This window comes from Pteropus medius, unplaced genomic scaffold (genome assembly GCF_902729225.1).
Source record: "Pteropus medius unplaced genomic scaffold, Ma_sr-lr_union100, whole genome shotgun sequence".
Lineage (NCBI taxonomy): Eukaryota > Metazoa > Chordata > Mammalia > Chiroptera > Pteropodidae > Pteropus > Pteropus medius.
The window spans coordinates 304,902-327,545 of NW_024340700.1; the positions used below are offsets into that span (position 1 = coordinate 304,902).

The 22,644-nt window shown below is 34.7% G+C and overlaps 1 protein-coding gene across 1 annotated transcript in view; it reads right to left on the bottom strand.

The window, feature by feature from the left end:
• Positions 1 to 748: 748 nt before the first annotated feature.
• The window catches only part of THEMIS (thymocyte selection associated), a 162,702-nt gene continuing 140,806 nt past the window's right edge, over positions 749 to 22,644 (bottom strand). The window contains exons 5-6 of the mRNA XM_039881075.1: positions 13,580 to 13,733; positions 749 to 2,554 (exon numbers count right to left, since the gene is read on the bottom strand). Coding sequence (XP_039737009.1) covers positions 2,523 to 2,554; positions 13,580 to 13,733 — 186 coding nt within the window. The 3' untranslated portion in view covers positions 749 to 2,522. The remainder of the gene's footprint in view (positions 2,555 to 13,579; positions 13,734 to 22,644) is intronic.

The following is a 22,644-nucleotide window of genomic DNA, read 5'->3' on the forward strand; positions in this document are numbered from 1 at the left end:
AAGAAAATTTAAGAAATTGTAGATAACAAACAATATTACCACATCAAATTTCTAAACAATCTTTAGGTATTGGAAATCAGGATTCATTTCCTCTTAAAAAGAAAAAAAAAAAGATCAGGGGAAGGAAGTTGAATCACAATACAGTCATGCATCACTTAACAATGAGGATATATTCTGAGAAATGCATTGTTAGGAAATTTTATCACTATGTGAACATCATAGAGTATACTTACACCAACCTAGATGGTATAGCCTACTATACACCTAGGCTCTCTGATATAGCATATTGCTCCTAGGCTACAAACCTGTATAGCATGTTAAAGTACTGAATATTATAGGCAATTGTAATACAAAGGTAACTATTTGTGTATTTAAACATCCTAAACATGGAAAAAGTACAGTAAAAAAATGGTAGAAAAGATGAAAAATGGCACACCTGTATCTTATCATGAATAGAGTTTATAGGACTAAAAGTTACTCTGGGTGAGTTAGTGAGTAGGGAGTGAACGTAGAAGCCTAACACATTACTGTACACTACTGTAAACTTCATAAATACTGTATGCTTAGGCTACACTGAATTTATTGAAAATATTTTTCTTTCTTCAATATTGACTTAACTAGCTTACTGTAACATTTTTATTTTATAAACTTTTAAATTTTTTAAAGTATTTGACTCTTGTAATAACAGCTTAAAACACAAACACATATAGCTCTACAAAAATGTTTTTCTTTATATGCTTATTCTATAAGTTTTTTTATTAATTTTTTGCTTTTTAAATTTTTTTATTAAAAACTAAGGCACAAACACACACATAAACCTAGGCCTACGCAAGGTTATAATCATCAATATCACTGTCTTCCACCTCCACATCCTGTCCCACTGTAAGTTCTTCAGCGGCAGTAACAGGCATAGAGCTGTCATTTATAATAGCAATGTCTTCTTCTGGAATATCTCCTGAAGGACCTGCCCAAGGCTCTTCTCAAGCAGGTGTCACTCTTTTCAGAAATATGTCCATAATGATTTGCTTGGTTTGTTTCTTTTTTTCATCATAAATTTGCTTGTAAATAGATAATGCACCATGAACATTCCTCTCTATTAATGAATATCTTTTGGTGTTTGGGTCCAGGAAATTAGGGTTCTTGTTCTTTTCCTGTATTTTCCTTTCTTTTGCCTCTTCTTCAGCTATGTGTTTCTATTCTAGGTCCAATATCTCATTAGTCAATTGCTAAGAAACCACCTCTAGGAGCTCTTCGATGTCACCCTCATTCACACTCAGGTTAAAGTTGTTTGTCATCTCAACCACAGCCTTGTTGATTTTTGCAACATTTGTGCTAAGATGTTATGATGGCTAGAGTATCACTAGGTAATAGGAATTTTTGGCTCCATTATAATCTTAAGGACCACCATTATACATGAGGTCCATCTTTGTCTGAAACATTGTTAAGTAGAGCACAAGTATATATAAAAATTGTGTAAAAAAATTTTAACTGTAATATTTTTCTGTTGAAAAGTTGTCTTATAATTTGTTATTAGAAACTCTTTGATATTAAACCAATGAATAATTCCTATATATAAAGTAAAATAATTATGAGATAGGAGATTAGTTAACAGTGTTTGTAGAGTATGACCCATAAACAAAACCAAAGCTTTCCATTAAATTCCTGTATAACTTTAATGGGAAAACTCTCTATCTTCATTTTGTTAGAGGCAAAAGAATATCATCTTCATATACTTAATACATAATGATACATAAAGAAAATGATTTTCCTACAATCCTAATAAACATTCATCTAAAAGGTTATCTGGCATACAGTACATAAAATAATAAGGCATATTATAAGATCTCTGATGATATTATAGTCATGAACTCTGTTGTTAGGGATGAGAGGAGTAAGTTACAGTAAAATTCCCATGACTCACCATGGTTTTGGCTGTTAAGCCTCAAACACACTTATTTATAGTGTATTTCTAAAATAAACTGAAAATGTGAAGTAAAATTTATTTCTACAGCTCCAAGGGAATCAGATAAGAAACCTGGTTGTTTTAAATCACTCTCTGATATAATTTTTTAAAAGTTATTTTTAACGGGAATGATGATAACACCAGAAAAATGGCAAAACAAATTCTGAAAAAATAAGATAATATTTGGTGAGCTGTCTTCCTATTTTGTACTGGCTTTGTTCAAAAACTAAAATATAAAGTTATTCTTCAATTGCTTAACTGTCGGTTGTGGAAATAAGAACCATGAACATGTGAATATTAAATATCTATGTCCTAAGTAACAATGAAACAATACATAAAGATTTTGGCACAACAGAATAGACTATGTAAATTCTGTATCTTAAGTTTCTCTATAAATTTTATCTGTTAAAATTCATAAGGTTGTTTTCTCTATTGCAGGTGCCAGTAGTTTTCTTCTGGAGGTTGCTGGGAAAATAGTTGTTTTTCAGTTAGAAAGTTAGGCTTACTTTTCCATTGCAACATTTATCTTCACTACCCACGTGGATTTATTCACATCTCATTATTTTTGATGTTTTTCATTTTTGAAAATTTCTATAAGTAAAGAAAAAATAAGAAGGGTCCATCAGAAATATGCATTGGGAACAGCCAGGAAGGAAACAATTTACTTTCAAGTATCGTTTATAGGACACTCACATGTATATATGCTTTTTGAGAAACAATTAAGGTCAAAATAAGAAGAGTCAAAACAAAAAAGCATAAAATATAAACTCTTTAGAAACAAGGTAAATATTTCAATGAGGTAGGAAATAATACCTTAAATTTGTAAAGTGTTTTTTTAGTTTACAAAGTGCTTCTCTTTGCATTTTTAGTTTATCCTCATCAAAACTCTATTATATAGGTAATATAAGGTAAAAGAAAACTAAATTCACAGTGGAGTTAAGAGACTTGTCCAGCAATCACATAGCTGGTAAGAGATTGAAGCTGATTGCACTCTAAGAAAAATGTCTGATCGCAGACCTCACACTTTGGCTGTGGCACAATGCCTACAGACTAGAGTCCAACCCTAGCAGAGTTCTGAAGACTGCAGAAGAGAAAAAGGTTACCTTATAATTGTTAAACTGAAGAAAAGGCAACAGGTTTCAAGCATAAGCTGTATAATCTAAAGCTTCTGATTAACATGGGCATGGACTTGACTTTAACACAATAACATATCAAAATTCAAGTAAAGAAAACTACATTACAAATAGAAATTCTATCTGTGTTCAGGTAAGACACTGCATTTCTTTTCAGTATGGCTTTGTGGAGTAAGGGGAAACAAGTGGTTAAAAAAAAAAAAAAAAACCTAATAACATGTACTTCCACTATAATAGTCAAGAAGTATAGAAAACTGGTCATCTCTTTAGTTTTTCCATGCCTCTATTGTACTAGTGATCTGTTAAGTGTTAGCCACATGGATATTCAGACAAATCCTCTTAGGCTCTTGCCTGAGTACTCAATAACTTATGGCTTACTCCTTCTCCTCTTCCTCTCTTCTTCCCTCTCTCCTTTCCTTCCTCCTCCCTTTGTCCTCCATATCTTCTTTCCCTTTTTTTCTTCCTTCCTCTCTCCTTCCTTCCCTCACTCTTCTTTCCTTTGTTTCTTTCTTCTTTCTCTTCTTCCCTCTCTTTCTCTCTCCCTCCTTTTCTTTCCTTCCTTTCCTCCTGTCTCATCTACTTCCCTCTTTCCTATGTCCCTCCCTCCCTTCCTCCCACCTTCCTTCCCTTCCTTCACTCCCTTCATCCCTCCTCCTCCTCCTCCTTCCGTCTTTTTCTGCTAAATACTAAATACTATTACTTTAAGGAAGTTATCTTAACTTTACGTGCCTCATTTCCTTATCTTTAAAAAAAAGAGGGGTTTAATAGTGCCTATTTTATATGATGCCTATGTGCCTATTATGACAAAGATTAAATGTGTTGATAAATGCAGAGTTTTATATTTTAAAGTGAGGAGTTTTACTCTCTCACCAACCGTTAGCTATTTTTATTGTATGTGTGAAATAGAAAGACAAAACATACAGTTTTGTGACCTCTGAGGAGCTCACAGACTAATCAGGAAAGTTTCAAGAAATGGCATGTCAAAGCAGACAGAAGTGGAAATTCTCCACACATCATGTTAATGCCCTTAAAAACCCGAATTTATTTTCTCCTGTCAACATCTCTCTTCAGTGCTAACTTGGGCTAGAGGCTGGGGGCTGGGGGCAAGGTGCGGGTAGACAGTGGCCTGATGAGAGAAATAGCCTTGATGCCATGCTTTCTTTGATTTTATTCTCTCTCCTCATCATCTATTATCCACAACTGATGCTATTAGATTTTTTGGTCTTCCTCACATCACAAACAGCAATAAAACTACACACTATAATATATACATTATAGATGAAAGAACATGGGGCTTTTAGGCAGTATGCCTAGATTTAATTTCCACTTCTATCACCTACTATCTTTGTGAATTTACCTGTAAAAGGGACAACAACAGTGTTTCTCTCTCACAGTGTTGCTTTTCTTGGGGGAAAACGGGGGACGAGGCAAGTGAAATAGATATACTGTAGTATAGAGAAACACAATCTGAAGCCCTAGATCTGATTCCTCATTCTATGACTTACTGGCTGTGTGTCTTGAGGAATCTCTGAATTCCATTTGCTTATCAATGAATGAGTTTTGTTAGTAATAACTGAATCATAGAGTTGAGGAAATATCAAATGAAATAATGGAACTGCAAGTGCTTTGTAAAATGTAAAGTGCTACAGAAATATTACTTGCTATTACCATCTCATAGTCACATAAAACTATTATAAGCTCATAGTTTGAAAGTTCAATCTGTCATCTTGACAGTTATTAGTCTCACTCTCCCTTGTCAATAAACTGATTTAAGATAGTACATAGTTAAGCAGAAAAAAATGGGAGGTGAGGGAATTAGAATAATTAGATATCTCAATATAAAATAATAGGATTTAAACAATCTTTGTTTTGGAGGGGACCTTATAAGTTGCCTCTCTCTGCCTGATCTAGCCCAATCTTCCACCCAGTGTTAGAATGCTCTAAATAGAACACCTGTGCTCTAGTGGCCAGCTCAAGTTGACAGAGCAAACTCTATATTGAATAGAAACTGTGTTCTTTATTACATTAATTTTCAGGAAATTTCAACATGTGCAGGAACTAAGTTTTCTAACAATTATTTTGTTTTAAAATTCAAATTGATTTAAAACCCTCAGCCCTTTTGGCATTCATCAACAATTCATTTTGAAAATGTCACTAACTTAATATAGAGGTGGCATTTTTAATAGTGGATTGAATATTCACTGATTACCTTTGAATATTCACAATTACTTAAATGATCAAATTAACTGAGGGGTGTGAATTCATGTACAGTCAGTTCTTTGGAGATAAGCCAAATACTTCATCCATGGAGGATTAGATATAGAATGTAGTTTTGTTTTTCTCTCTAAAAAGTATCCTTTAGTAGTCAATGCAATAGTCAAAATCTGTGTCTATGTGAGAATAACCTACTGTTTAATCCACAAAATGAAGTTTTATATATGTAAAATTAGATGACTAATTTTTTTAAAGAAGAGGATTAAAATAAAAGAAAATTTCCATTTCCTTTTATTTCAGAGGAATCAAGTTCAAATATATCTAAAATTGCTTCATATTTTCTTGTAAAGCTGATGTTTCCTAAAGAGTTCATTTGAACCAAGGTGAGTCACATCTTACTTGCTTCTCCTTTGGGAATGGGTGTCAGTCTCCTCAAATTGCACAACTTGATGGTGAACCATAAAACCTGCAGTAGGCACACTGACCTTTAGGAGGCAGCTTGATTATGAAATGTAGTTTCCTGGAATCTCTTATGAACATTTTCAACTTTATTTTCATCCAGTTACCATTTTCATATCTGTACTCATCCTCTCCTTTCCTTAGCACATTTTGTAATGAAGTTATTGTTTGAGATTGAACTAGGTGCTTTATTTTTCCTCCTATCTACAGTGGTTATGTGGATATCGCACCATTTTTCAGAAGTGAGTCTTATATTTATACTCCTGGCATCTGTTTTTGCATACAGAAAATATTTGATAGATGTCCTGTATTATCTGTCAAGCACAGAATGGGAATCTAGGGTTCATTTCTTTACTCAAATATTTATCGAGAACCTACACTGAGTCATGAACTTTTTTAGAATCTAAGGATAGAGCAGACTAATAAAAATCCTGACCCTCATGGTTCCCTCATGTAGGAAAGGTGACCCATAATCAAAATAAAGAAGCAAAGTGTATTATAGCATGATAGATAGCATAAGGGAGGTAGGCAGTCCAGTTAAGATTATAAATTCAGATAAGGTGGTTACAGAAGGGATCTAAAAAGGCAATGGCTAATGAAAGACCTAAAGGAGACAAAACTGAAAGTCATGTAGATTTTTGAGGAAAGATTATCACACTTAGAGAAAACGACCTGTGTAAGCATTAAGGATGGAGCACCCCTAGAGTTTCTGAAGAACAATTAGGAGGCCAATGTAGCTAGACTTGTGAGAAAGGGGGAGAAGTAGAAAGAAAAGTGGAGGATTTTGAGGAAAGAAGTTGCATAATCTGACTAAGGTTTTAACATATGCACTTTGGCTGTTGTATGGAGAATGGGCAGTAGGAGATAAGGGCAGAAGCAAATAGACTAATTAGGAAGCCGATGCAAGAATCCAGATGAGAAATAATGGCTTGGAATAGCTTGATAGCAGTGACATCGTAAAAAACGGTCATATTCTAGATAATGTTTGAAGATAAAGTTGATAGGACTTGTTGATGTAGTAGGTGTGATAAGTGAGAAGAAGGGAAGGTTGCTCACAAGTCTTATACTGCATTATTTTTTTAAATGTGATGTGGAGACCCCCTGCATCATAATCACCCAGGAAACATGTTGAAATAGTTTCCTAGTTCCTACCTGACAGTTTCTGAATCAGTCTTAGAGCAGAGGTTAGCAAACTTTTACTCTAAAGGGCCAGACAGTAAATATTTTAGGTATTTCATATGGTCTCTGTCAAAACTACTCAACTCTGTTGATACAGCATGAAAGCAGCCATAGACAATATGTGAATGAATGAGTGTGGCTGTGTTCCAATAAAACTTTATATAAACATTGACATTTTAATTACATATAATTTTCATGCATCAAAAATATTTCTCTTCTAACTTTCCAACCATTGAAAATTCTTATATGTGTGCTATGCAAAAGCAGGCAATGAAACAAATTTGACCAATGGCCAGAGTTTGCCAGCCCTGCTTTAGAGAGCAAAACCCAAGAATGTGTATTTTTAACATGCTCGTTAAGTGACTTTTTATGCACAAGAACATAAAGAAACATTGAAATAAATTTTAAAAGTTATTGTCATTTGTTCCTTCTTGCTTTGCTTAGTTCATGGGTCAGAGTAAAGACACATTTCTTGAAAGAAGTAAGAACCAGAATTGGTTAGAAAAATGAATAAAAGAAAGATTTCCACAGTCAAGAAAAAAGTTTGGAAGAAAGGAGAAAGAAAATTTTAAATGATAAGATTAAAAGTTATTCATGAGAAAAATTAAAGAATCAGGGAGAGGTTCAAAAGCTTATTATCTAGGCATAAATAATATTTTGTCATTTCTTACTTTAAAAATGCATTTACCATGAAAAAGGATCAATAAATGATTTATATATGACTCTACGGAGGTCAAAGACAGAGGTCATCGTATAAATTCAGTCCCTTGTTCTACCTAGAGTGAAGATACTAATAATTATCTTAAGAAAAATATATCTTGCCATATGAAAAAATACGACCTATCATAATTTGCACATTTTGCGCTCAGCTAATCTCTGCTTATAGCAGCCCTGGGTCCAGTCTCAGTTGTTATGGGTTTGAACTATGACATCTCTTCTTTTTTAAAATTTGTTATCTAATGCTTCAATTACTTTTTTTTTTTAGTCTTACACTCAAAATAATGTGGGGGAAATAAAGAAAAAGTTAATAATCATGCTATTATTAAATCTTTAAGTGGACTTATTAATCACAATCATGTTACTGAAATAGTAGTCATTCTGGATGTAAAATAACTGATTTTGTTTCTTCATCTAGTAAGTATTTCTCAACCTTATCTCTGTTTTCACACGATTGCCTTCTTTGCCTCAAGATTTCATTCATCAAAGTTTTTTTTTGAGACTGAATCAATTAGAAATTGATAATTTTTATTTCAGAGAAAATAATTAAAAAAAAAAAACTCAAATGCAGTTTTAAGTCCTGATAGACCTAAAAATATTTAGCAAAGAGATTTGGGATTTCTGAAAAAAACTTACTGGTGAAAAAATAGTAAGTTCATAAGTCCTTAGCAAGCATTATGAAAATATGAAAGTGATGAAGAGAAGAGAAAGTGAAGAGTAAGGCTTAAAACAGGCTATCTCAATAAACCGTCTTAGTCTAATCCTCCTAAATCCTAAGAGCTGAAGGATATATTTCTTCGATCTAGTAGATTCCTTTGTAAACCAACATGTGACATGGTTAATATTATGCCACAGCAATTAATATGCAGTAAGTGCTAAATAAGGGCTATCGATTTAGTTCTATAGTAATGATAAGTTTTTTACTCTGTACCAGTCTCATTGCACAATTCCATGTGAGGCAGATATTTCTGGTTGCAGAGCCTGCACATTTTCCTCTATACCCCACCATCTCACAGACTGATTCTCCAGTGGTTAATGTTCCTGTCCAGCCACAGGTGAGGAGAGAATGAAGTGAAAAGAGAATAATGTGAGAAAAAAGAAAAGAAAAGAAGAGAAGAGAAGGGAAAAGAAGAGAAAGAAAGGAAAGAAGAAAAGAAACAAAATGAAAAGAAAAAATATTGCTTTGTCTAGAGAACTGTCTTTCCTTTTCAATGGTACATGATTTTGCTTTTATAATTAACATTTTTCTGATGAGAACTCCCATGAGTGAAGGCTGAGGAGTCGGATTTTCCGTGAAGATCAAGCACTGCAGGAAATAAATTAATCTCTAGAGAAGAAGAGGGGCAAAAGAGTCAGTACTCACACAGCTGCTGAACAGGAATCGATATTTCAGAATTGTTGAAAGAATGAAATGACTGCGGGTTCTACGTTCAGCATATTCTTAAACATTTAAACATTCTGAGAAGAGGGATATAGGTTGCTATAAAATGAAGAGCAATCTTATGACATTTTACTTCAGGCTGTCAGCAGTTCCAAATGGAGATAGTGTTCCCTGGAAATGAAAGGGAAATTCTACTAGTGTGATTATTTTGTTGATATTATGATAAATCTGAACTGACGTTAATTAGAAGGATAAAAGATATACCAGAGTTTTGGATTATCAATTTGAAATTATCCAATATTTTAAATAACAGGTTTTCTGGTCGTCGGAGTAAAAGTAAATATTGTGCTTAGAATTACACACTGCTTAGAATAAGACTGAATTGCTGAAGTGTTCCTTTATTAAAATTGAGAGACAATATATTTTACGATATCTAAAGTACCTACCTCTTGATAGCATATATTCAGTCATTCAGTCAAGATCTTTAATAATAGAACCCCTGCTTTTTCTAATTCACAAAATAGTCCTGATAAGGAACTGCTTTATGTCTTATTCCCTATCATACAAGTAAAATCTGAAGTTTAACACTGAGATTAATTTAAAGCTCAATGTAAAGACTTCTTTATTTTCCAACTGATCCATTCTTTATTTCTAGCTTTTACCTTGACTTCAGTGAAAAGATTTTCCATGGAGTTTGTTTCCTCTAATCTGTTTAACTTACCACAAAAACTAGGTTCCTAGGTTTGGGAAATCATTTCTATGTGAGTCTTACTTAGAGATGAGCCACAGTTACATCACTCTATGATATCAGAATAGGCCAGAGAATCACATACTTTCAGAATTGACAAGACATAAAGATTAACTGATACACTTCTTATTTTGGTGAGGAAAGTATAAAAATGAAATAACTTGTGAAAGTCTGCACATCTAGATTGTGAAGAGCTGGGACTAGACCTTAGGGGATCTGAATTTTATTTTCTTGCTTAAGGTTCTTCTCATTATTTGACAAGCCTAATTTATAGAGGATGAGTCACAGCGTGGGTTTAGTCTAAAGATGTAGGAATAATTAGAAGAACATAGTCAAAGCTTCCAAAGAAAGGAAATTCCATTAGAGACTGTTGATTAGGAGAGTATAAAATTTGTTCAGTAGCGAACATTTATGTAGGGCAAAACCAAACAGGCATATTTTAAAAGATTATCCTTCCAGCAATGATTACAGTTTCTAGAGAAACACGTAAGGAAAAAAAAACAACAACAACAACAAAGGAAAAGGAAACAGCCTCCTGTTTACCCAGTCAGATCACCAGAAGCAATGGTTCTGGATTGCACCTGGGTTCTGCAATTAATGAGTGACCTACATAACAATTCCATACTCCTCACAACTAAATGATAATTCTCTGATAAATGACTTTGCTCTTGGCTAAAAGAAGCCACCTTGCCCACAACCATGCCCCTTTCTCAGGGGCATCTGTATCCAATGAATAACTGATGTAGGGGCTATAAAGGCCTGGCCTCCCCACTGCAATATAGGACAACTCCGAAGAGCCAGGCCAGCTCCAGACTGCCCTGTAGGATCAGCTGAGGTCTTTATTGTGACTTCACTATCATTTAACTTTTCCCTCTGCCCAGACCTGCTTTTGTTCTTCTGCTTTATGTGCTGTTCCTGAGAGCGCTTCTTAGTGTACTTCCCACACGCAAATTTACCCTGATTAAACAATGAAGCTCTGTGCTCTTCCTGAGCTTCTGCTGCTGAGGCAAGTTGGGGAAGGGGTTCGTTAAAGAGGCTCAGGGCTTTCTTGTCTCTGCACAATTACACTATTTCTGAGACTCAGAGGAGTCAGTGACTCAACTCCATAAGATTTCTAATTATCTCCCATTTCCATAGAATTCATAGAGGCCATGAAATTCACAAGAGGATACAGTTCTCAAAAGAAAAAAAGGACAAGCAGAAACTCAGAGACTGCAAGAGCTACGTCAGGTGGTCACAGCCGGCACTGCAGAACATCCTCTTAGGAAGCAAATTTTTCCTTAGCAATCAACTCATAAAGATGCTGAAGTTAATTAGAATAGCTATGATTCAATTGGAGTTTATTATGTATTATGCTAACTTTAACCTATTTTATCTAATGTAGTCTTCAAAAGACCCCATGGTGTAGCTCTCTTATTAACCCAATTTTACAAATAAAGACATAGAGACGTTAACAAATTGCTCATGGTACACAGCTAGAGAGTGGGAGAGGCAAGATTTAAACCCAGCAGTTGGAGTTCAGACTCCAAAGGTTAACCATTTAATCATCTTACTTTCAGAGAAATGTTCTTTTAGTAATATTTGAACAAAACAACCTGCGGACTTAATAACGATGTTTCTAAAATAAAACATGGGCATTGCCAAGCAACCTTAGTGAATCAAGGACCCACAGAAGATGGTAATCCATGAAATTCGGTGAAGCATTTTCATCAGTGCTTTAGTGAAGAGGAGCTGGGGCTGACGGCACTGATCCTGAGGTATAGTTTACTATACTCCTGGCTGCAATAGAGTAAACTCTCATCACACGATGTGCATTAAGTGATCCCAGCGAAACTTCTGGTTGTTTACATTTAATTCCAAAATAAATAATTCCCTTTAGTGTAATTCCACTTTATCTAACTGAAAGAATAACATCTGGGTGTCCAGAACCAGCAAAACTAGAGAAGCAGTACCCCTGTCTTTTTGTTTGTAATATGCCACAAAGACTCTAAAACTGCCACTCTCACCCAAAGATAATTTAGTAAATGACTGACTTATGTCTAATTATTAAAAAGACGGGAAAGCTCAAAAAAGGTTATATTTCCCCATCCTGAACTCCAAGGTGGTGACTGAACATTCAGAGATGACCAGTTCATTCCAAGTTTGGCAAATGTTCAGTAAAGATCCAATGAGTCTTTTTTTTTTTTTTTTTTTTCAAAATAAGGAAACATATACTACATTAAATGAGGTAAAGGAAGTTTGAAACTATATTTCTGCTTTACTTAACTTTTGTGTTTCTACATGTGTAACTGCCATATAACTCTAATTCATAATGAAGACAGATTCTGTAATTTGTAGTAATTACAAAAGGGAAAACAAATGAAAATATTGCTCAGATGAGCATATACATAATTTCTAAATAAATGCATGCTGAAATTACCTTAACCTAAGTAAGATTTCATTTTACTCTCTTGAATAAAGTTAAAAAGTCTTGATCAGCCTGGAACCTCTACTTTAATTCCAGGACCTCCTTTTCCTCAAACCATCACTGACAGGCAGTATGTTCAAAGCAGGTGCTGGCCTGGGCTATAACATGCTCTGCACTATTCAAAGGATACAAAGGTGGGACTGCCATGTGCTAGGGCCGATAACAAGTTTTCCTGTGATTGAAACAAAAACTTCGATCTCAGGAATTGTGTTACCTGGTACTTTTTAGGATCCATAATCTTAAGGAAAAAATAGTTTCTAATAAATTACTAATGGCCTGAGATTTAACACGCTGCAGCAATTTTTACTGCAGTAGTTGTTTCTTTTATAGTCAAACTTGGTTAGTATTTGAAATTTGGAGGAATTGCAATATGCATGGTTTTCAAAGCCCTTTACAGAATTTCATTTTTATCACTCAGAGAGAGTGAGTGAAAAGGTAATAGGAAAAGCTCTATAGGATATTTTTATAGGAGTGTCAGAAGCCGGTAGGCTAACTACATGAAAGAACACAGATTGTACAGAGTTTCAGCAGAAACACTTCAGAGACTTTATATCTAGTATTTTGACTTTTACATGCCCTTGGAAGAAAAGAATGTAGCTATAAAACCAGATAAGGAGGCGAAAGAAACAAACCATATGCTTAAGAATAATTACAGTTTCAAGTTTCGTACAAACTGAAATGTAAAGTTTCAAAGATAAAGTGTACTAGAAATCGAGCTGCTTTGGTGTGTCTAAAATATTGCCAAGAAAGAAAATTCTCATTTCCCTTGCTAACTCATCCCAGATTTCCACAATATGAAAGTTAGTCTTAGTAGCTTAATCAAATGCTATCAACTTCTCCACAAGTCCATTTGCTTCTGTTTCGCTTTCAGTAGAGATGAAAAATATCAGCTCACCCTCTCTATAAATTAAGCTATCATAATTTAAGTCTGCATTAGATTACTTATCTGACCCTTCTTTAAATTGAAACATCTCAATTATGTTAACCATTTCTCAAGCCATTAATCCTTCTTGTTAATTCTGGCAAAAAATATTAAAATGTCATTGTCATGATAATACAAGCAATCTTAAAATAAAATACTGCCTCAGCCATGAAAACCATAAATGAGAAAAATCTAATAATGAAAACAATGAACAGACCTATCATTGTGAGTGTTTAATATATTGCTACACTTAAAACTATATTCCAGTGAGATTTGCAAGTCAGGCAGTCACTTTGACTGAGTTATATAGTCCAAACAAAATAGGAGTAAGAATCTTTATATTGTGCATTTATCACATAGGCAGTTAAAACCAGTATCAATGGTGGCTTAACCAACCTGTGGTTCCATCGGTACCTGATACCGCAGTCGCCCCACTCGTACTTCTCTCTTTCTCCAGATCGGCCAAATCATTTTGACAATCAACTGGTGCTTTTGACTCTGGGTCGGCTTGAGTTGAGTGAAGTTTCTTGGATATGTCTACATGGAGGCTCTGAAATGGCACAGGCCAGAGTGATTGATTTCACAAGTAAATTATCAGTCCAAAATAAATGCTTCCAAGAGATATTACAAAGATAAACATTTATCACATGGCATGGCAAGTTGTTCCTTATATCTGAAACGAAACATTCTATATGTTAAAGTGAGTTACAATTTATATTTTCATCAATAATATTTTGATAATCTAGGTGTGAAATTTTCAAGGCAATCTAAGTGACTAGAATAAGAAGTCATCTCAGGCAGAGAAAATTATGTTCAAAGGCCATTGTATATTACTTTCTCCTTGTGAAGCTTATAAAATATTTTTCATTTAGAACATTTTCACTCAGTTTTATTCTCATAATTAAATAATTCAGCATTTCATTATACAGTATGTAATTACATATTGTATAATAAACAACAGATTTCATTTCTGTATTATTTGCATTCTTTATATAAAACAAATTATAACATCTGCCTAAAAAATAACCCACATTTTTTATCAGTATTATGCAAATTTGACAAAGCTCCACTAGTCAATTTAAGAATAATAATTCATCCTAACAATGAATTATTAAGACATAACATCAGAGGACCCTAAAACTCATCTCACATATAAAATATCATAGTGTTTGATGTTGTACTGGTATTTTGTATGCTTCAAAAGAATCATCACATAGAAGCGAAAACTAAAGACCTCAGTAGGAAATTGAACTTTCAGATTATGCTTTATACTTAAATTCAGACTAGAAGTTTTTCGGTTTGAATGTAATGATAAAATATTCAAAGATTTATAGAGTTTTGGCTATCCACATAGCTATTTTGACTCACCAAAGGATAGGGTAATAAACGACTTTTCTTATGTGCCTCCTATCGATTGTGTATAGTATTAAATTCATTAATAGCCATGATTAAAAGCTTGAATTAAAGGTTTTAAAGCTTGGAAAATAGCGATGAGGATAAATTAGGGTCCAGCATAATTAAATGATCCATCCAAATTAACAAAATAAAGGGTGCGAGCCTTGGGGATATGTCTCCTGACTCTTAGTCCAGTGTTCTTTATATCAGTCTCTGATCCATTGGTTCATGTATTCATTCAATGTGGTGGACTGGTTGCCCTGATGCCCCTAATTCTTTATTCCTTTCTATATCTATTTCTTTTCCATGTAATTTGACAATGCCCTCTTACTGTGACTTTTGACTTCTATGTGGCTTCTTCTGGACCAACAGGAGGATATTGGCATGCGCAACACAGAGACTTGAAAGATGCTTGCATAATGGTTTTTGCTCATTCTTGTCTTTCCACTATGCCATGAGCACATGCCTAGACTGGCCTGCTGCATGTTGAACAGGACAGAGAGCAGATTCATGTTACCCAGTCATCTGAGCTGAGACAACCAACAGCTAGAATAGCCTCAGACATTTGGGCAAACTCAGCCTAGATCAGCTTAAACTACCTCAGGTCAACTGAAGCCCACAGCCTCATGAACTAAATAAATGTGTTTTCGGATTTATGCCATTAAACTTTTCTGGTGAGTATGTAGCACTGAGTGGCAATAGACAATGGGTACACTCAACAACCATTTATCTTTATTATCTCAGATACTGGTTATAGTGTGAGAATACAAATATAAATATGATATAGTTTCAGACTCCAAATTGTTTAAACACAATTTTTAAAATTATTTAAGCAGAGAATTAAGATAGGATGTGGAACATCATCGTAATGACAAAGAATGGGATTCTGGTGACACCTCCAGGGACAACTCAGATGAGAGTTTGAATGTTGATATTAACGAGGAATAAACCACTACACATATTTACACTTGACTCATCCACAATCCACAAACAGATTCAACCAGTATCTAAGTAATTTTATATTTTGAATATATTTGGAAAATATATTATTATTTCAAGTTATTAGATGAATATTAAATTATAGTTTCTCAGCACTGAGCAATAATCTAGATTAAAGAAAGAATATAGCTTCTTACTTTTCCATACTGAATTTAATTGATAATATTAAGACATTAGGAGAAAATTAAGAACTTCGTGTATATTATATGTTATTTTTTACATCCTAGACTTCAAAGGAAAAATGCTGAATTAAATAAAACTTTTAAATCTGAAATTTTCAATATGAAAGACTAAGGAGAGAAAATGACCGCTTGAACAGAATGAGTCAAGCATTACAAAGGCCCAGTGTTTCTTGGTACAAATCTCTGGTAGATTGTACATTTTATAATCATATTAGCATAGATTGTACATTTTATAATCATATTAGCATTTCAATAATTAAGAAACCCACTTTACTGGAGACTGTTCCCACACTGGATTCTCCTCTAGTCAAGCCCTGTCAGATTTTCCAATCTCTTCTTTACTTTATTACATATAGGCTCCTATTTCCTGATTTTAATATAAAGAGAGGGAGATGTGTCTTAAGCTACTGAAACTGCCACAATCTTTTGACTTTGTTTATTTAGTCAGCCTTCCCTCCATTTCCCTGAGTCTCCAAACCATGGCCAGGTACTGATTATCTGCTACAATAAAATTCTCACATGCTCTGTTCTTCACTGCCCAATTGCAATTGCACTCCTTAAGCTACACTTCTCCCTGCCCTCTCTCTCTCTCTCTCTCTCTCTCTCTCTCTCTCCCTCCCCTTAACCCTCTCTCTTCTTTCCTATCTCCCAAATTCTTCCACTGTGCCTTCAGAACTTTGCTCCATAGTTTACGAATTGCACTGTATACTCAACTTCCTTTCAGAACACTGTCTCTGCCTTCTTACCTTGACCAAACCTTCATTCTCTACTGAGGAGAGCATCTCTGCAAATGAGGATAGCTGCTATTCCTCCTCAATCTAGATACCCTTTGATTAATGATACATTTTCCCATAGTGCTATTGCATCGATACCTCCTTGCAAAAAATCCCTGCTCTGACATTCTTGTCAACTAGCTATGCACAATCGCCCTTCTTGTTGATATCATCTATCGATCCATCCTGCATAAAAAGACTGGATTATTGTTTTCCCTTCTTGCCCCATGATCCTGGATGATGTTCACATCTACATAAACATCCCACTTAATATCTTGACTGGACGGATCTCCCTATTACAAAAGAACTTTTTATTTCTCCACCTTAGCCTTTCACTCCCAGAGTCACACCTGAAACCTGTTATAACCAGAATCTTTTCCACTCCTAAAGTTACTAAGTGTCTTTCCCTCTCATCTGATTTTTTGTTCTCAAGTTATTGTCTTCACTCTAGGCAACACTTTTATCTTCAAGACTGTTCCCCCCTTCCCCCCCGCCCCCGCCACCCCCTTCTATTGGGACTACTCTTAGATCTCACTGGGACCTGAGATCCACTGATCTCTCAACTTTCTCTACATTCACCAGCCCCCTAGGCTCTTTTCCCTTTCTAATTTACATAGCGTCCATCCTAATTCTAAAACTTCAATCTGGCTAGTAATCTGTCAGACTCTATCTTGTTTATCCCCTCAGCAGCATTTGACAGGTCTAGTCACTTTCTTTTCTGGCTTCTAGCATTTTTCCTCCCACTCGGTCCACTCATTCTTAGTCTCCTTTGCTGTTGGTTTAAACTTCTCTACCTAAATATTGATTGTTAAGAGTTTCTCCAGGTTTTGTTATTGATCCAGTTTTATTTTTACCATCCCTAGATAATTCCAAAAATTACATGACTTAATTTACCATCTATATGTTTATGACACAGAGGTGGGGCCAGATTTATAAAATTAGATGATGAGGCAGAAGCTTGTTTGCCATGATAAGTACTCTGAACTCCAACTGTAATGTCCTTTAATTCTACAGTCCCACTGTCCTTCCTTCCTGTCTTAACGCTTAGCTATTCTATTAGCCTGGAATATTACCACAAACTCTTTCACCTTAATTTTACTAAATCTTGAGTCTCAAGAATTTTTCTCTCACCATATACTTTAGCTAGCACCTTTGTTTTCTAGTCTTTTAGCACCTTGTACTTTACTGCAAAGTAGTTTTCACGAATTACGTTAAATAATACCTGGTTTAGTGTTTAATGTTTATCTCTCTGGTTAAAATATAAACCTACCAAGAATAAGGACTATGTCTCTCCTATTCACTGCTCTCAGTCATTATCTCAGTGTTTTAAATATAGTAGATATCAAATAACTACATATTAAATGAATGGATAAATGCATGAATAAAATATAGTCTTAATTTTTATGACTTTTTCTTTGGTTAGCTTATCAATGGCCACTACATAGTCACATGTTCTTATGTTCAGTGATATACAGTCACTCCTAACAGTAATCCTTATTGTATAGTTGAACAGCACACACATTTTTAACTTATTTCATCCATTTAAAACCACACACACATGTTGCAAACTCTGTTTTTTAAAAAAACTTATTTAAATAAACATACAATTATTGAAAATACTATAGTTATATAGTATTCTATACATTTCTTAAATTGGTTACTATATATGTGCATTATAAATCAAAGAAAAGTTATGCTAGGGAAAGTGAGATCCTGAGAACTGAGTGTGTATATACAGTGGCTCTCATATTCCTGAGGCACAGGATTGTGGCCTGATGGTCATGGAAGAAATAAAACTCTCTGTCAGGCACTGCTTACATGATGTCAAGTCTTCAACCTAAAGATCAGGTCCAGAGGAAAATGAGTAAAATAAAATGTGTGCAAAGAATAAAAAGGAACACAGATAAATTTGAACTGGCATGCAGTAGGCCTTTGTGACTACTCTATAGCTGTACTTCAAAAATAAATCCTGTTATTTTGTGTAATTTGCATTTAACTTGTCATTAGAAATGAGTCATTAGGATCCTGTCTACTAGTATAAAACAACTATTAAATTATTTCTCATGTTATTCTTGGCTTGTAGTTTGCATACTGGTTTCAGTGTCCCTGCTGGAAGCAGTGATTCAATTACAAGGTACTGAATATTTTTCTCATGAACAAAGAAAGGAACAAATAAACATTACCAAAAAAAGTTAACCAGATGTCCATAAAAAAAATTAAAAGATTTTTTTCAAATCCATCTTTCATCTCATACCTAAAGCCATGCTGTTTGGTAAACATCATTATTTTCCAAATAGTTCATTGAGATTCTCGGTTCATGATTATATTCACTTGTGTCCTTTTTCTCAAGGGACATATGGCTTGCTTTTCCTTAGAAAGCCACACAGGATTTGTCTTGGCCCAAGGACTAAATATTCACATTTAAAACAACATGAAGTATCCCAGATAATGTACTTTGCTTTATAATTTGTAAAAAATCACTCACTCTCCTAACAGACTAAAAAAAGCTACCTTCTTCTCTGCTTGCATAAACAACTCCTCCTGTCCACGGCCTGTACTTTTTCTCATCAGAAAAATTACTTTTTTCAGGTGATACTTGGTATGAAATTTTAAGTGAGGTTTGGGAAGAAATTTCTCAGTAACTAACTCCCTTCTTCAGAATTAAATTCTACTTAACAACAGAAACAATAACTATTCTTAAAAAATAAAGGTCAAAATTTAATCATAAGAAATATAGATAAATATTCAATAATACATCGAATTATTGTTCCAGAGGAACATGTAATCTCTCTTCTAATGTGTATGTCTATATGTGTATGTATGTGTGTGTTTCCTCTTTTGTTTGTTATATGGTTGAATCACTATCACTCATTTATAAGACTATTGAGTGGTTTAAAAAAGGTAATAATTTTCTCATTGTGCATTATATTCAATTAAATGGAGGCAGATGTTTACTTTTTTCTGAAGAAAATATTTAAGCAAGCAAGAATGTAAACTGAAAAATAATCTAAAGTTGATAATTCATATAAATAGTCCCCTCTTTCAGTTATCTGATGTTTCATGCAATTACGCATTTATAATCATAAACTGTTTATTAAAAGAAAATGCTTTTGAGCTTGTTCCACGCAATCCCAAAGACACGCTGTCATTGACACAACTCCTGACCCTTTCAGCCTTCGGTTGTTTGCAGACAGCTTGCCCAGGCTTGTGATTGGCAGGCCTTGTATCATCCGCCCATCAAAAGCCCATTCCAACCTCTTTCACTTTTCCTAGAACTTCAGGATGGGCCCCCCGCCCCCTCCAAGTGAGACTCCTTGCTGGCATTACACTCCTCAGCCAGTGCTCTTCTCTCCTCAATTATGCATACTTTCTTTTTCAATTAGGACCATGATAGCTGGGCTCTGAGCTAGCAGCTGATTGGTGGCCTCAGCAGCAGTCACAGGTACATGCATGTGGTTTTACACTTAGACACTATTGGGCCCAACTGTGGTTGACAGGACAATCTCTTTCTCTCCTGCTTGCTCTAAGTGTGACAAGAAGTTCAGATATTTAAAAGAGTAGGAGTTTTCTATCTGTCTATTCAATTCCCTTGGGTTGGAGAAGAGGCAATTGGCCTATGGAAAAGAAAGATGCCTGTATTTGCTCCCTAAGTTGCCCTGGTAAGAGATGAGAGCCTCCCATCTCAACCATTTAAAGACCTCTGTCTGCTGGACTTGCTGGGACCAGACCCAAGAAAGCTGTCCCTGATGGAACTATGATTAGAGATCTTAACATGCATTATATCAAAGATCTCACCATGTTCTTTGGGAAAACATCCTTCATTTACTATTGAGCGGAATTTAAACTTATACTTTCAAAGGTATGTTTTAAGAACCTAGTATGTATTAAAGGAAGAGATGAACAGTATTCATATATTTTAGTTGCCATCTTCCTCTCTTTTTCCTGCTGAAAACTGAGAACTAAAAAATTCAACATCTAGAAGTCTCACCATCCTGATTTGATGATGTTGATTTGACCACTCTCTTGGGAAAAAAACAAATTCTAGCTCCTGGATGTGGGAAGAACTTGATATAATCACACACTTTGTTTGATCAAAACACATTTAAGAATTTTGTTCCAGAGTAGTCAGGGTGAAGAAGCTCTTCATACTCTTTTGTCAAACTCAATTCAATCTGCTTCTTGCTACTCTAATCTTCTATGAATTTAGCCAAAGATGAAATAAGACACCTGAGGCAATGCTTAATCAACATATTTTTATTTTAAAATACAGTCAGAATAGACAGCTGTTCTGTATAATTGTTATTCTTAAGAAGATAAACGAGAAGCCTGGATGCCCTCAAAGATGTTAGTCCTGTCACTCTAGATAATGGACAAGCATGCAAAGGGTTCACTATTTAAAAGTCATTACAAGTGCATCCCCTTCAAAATACCAAGGCTGGCTTACTTACAGTGTTAATATTGTGGACACTGAAATAGCTCTTTGTGTATAAATACATTTTTATCTTCATTTTTCCCTCCTGCAAATTTGAAAATTATTAATTCACATGATTATCGTTATAACTTTCATAGTTCCTATTTTCATCAGAAAATTCTAACTCTTAGACTCTGTGAGGTAGGAAAATTAATCTTAGTTTAAATTATAGAAACAGAAACCACAGCAGAATAAACTATACGACACATTTTCTGTTTAGATTAGTTTTTGGTGAAATTAGTTTTGAATCAGTGGACATATGAATAGCATTTGAAAAGTGTCCAGCAGAGCAACTCTTGCTGCAGATGGCAGATGAGAACTGCAGTGTACCATACAATAGTTTTATATCTAGGAAAAATATTCTAAATTTATTCTTTAAAAATTACATTTGAAATCATTTTACCTTCTGGTTATTAAAACACAGCCTTTCACATAAGTCTTTGAAAGATGTCCATCCTGGCAACCTGATTAAAACATTACTGTATCATCATTTGAGCTAGATATCATTTTAATGAATATGATTCATTTGACTATTTCTTTGAGCATTCACATTATATGAATTGTTACATGGCATTCTTACCAGCAAAGTGTTGCTACAGTATAAAAAGCTCATGCTATAGTGAACAAAGTGCCCTACATAGAATGCAGTCCCACCTCCTCACCTCAACTCAACCCCGGCAACATTTCTTTGAAACCCTTTCCCATGCAGGCTGCCCTTCTTACGCTTCCTGCACACACAGCTTAGTCCCCATCTCTTTATAAAGCACCATCATCCAACACTTTCTCTAAATGTCTATAGAATCCAGGCATGACCCTTCGGTCATCTAGGATCCACCCCTGCAAAGAGAATATTGCTCATAATCATTTAGTCAAATATTTTTCTCTTCTCTTTTTTAACCTCATGTAAGTGCAATCAGAACTTGGACGTCATTGTCCCTCAGAATTTATCTATCATCGAGATCTGGGACTCTAAGGCTTTCCTCTGTCTTTACACTTAACACTGTTCTTCCCTCTCAGTCTTCAATTCATTTCCACCTATCATCCTCTTTTTTGCCTCGTTTGTTTTCCTACCCACAGGGTTCTTAGAACCAGCTTAGTAACAGTTTTCTCACTGTGGTTATAAGATCCTCACTTTCCATCCTGCTCTCTTTGCCAGTCCTGAAAATCCATTTTCTCTTCTTTCAACAGAAGTAGCTAACTCGCTGCTGGTAATAAACAAACAAACAAACAAATAATAGTAATAAAAGAAACAGTTTTGTAATTTTCCTATTTTGCTCTGATAAAAATTCATGTTGCCTGATGACATCTTGGTCTTCAATTTTGCTCACTTATCAAACGATATCTTCTTCAGTTCCTTGTGAGGGGTCCGTAGAGGATATTGCACATCTTTCCCCCTTTTATTGAGCTCACAATTGTAACTTGACATTCCTCAATCTTAGAAAGTTATTTATTCACTTAATTTATTGAGATCGTGGCCACACGAAATCAATTTCCACAACTTCATTTGTCTTTTCTTAAAAGTTCACTTGATCTCTCTTTTTACAAAATGCCCCTTCCTCTTTCTAAAGTAGATGCCTCCCCTCTTGACTGTGACACTTTGCCGTTGATGTACTGCCCACTCTAGTTTATTCTCTCATTTAT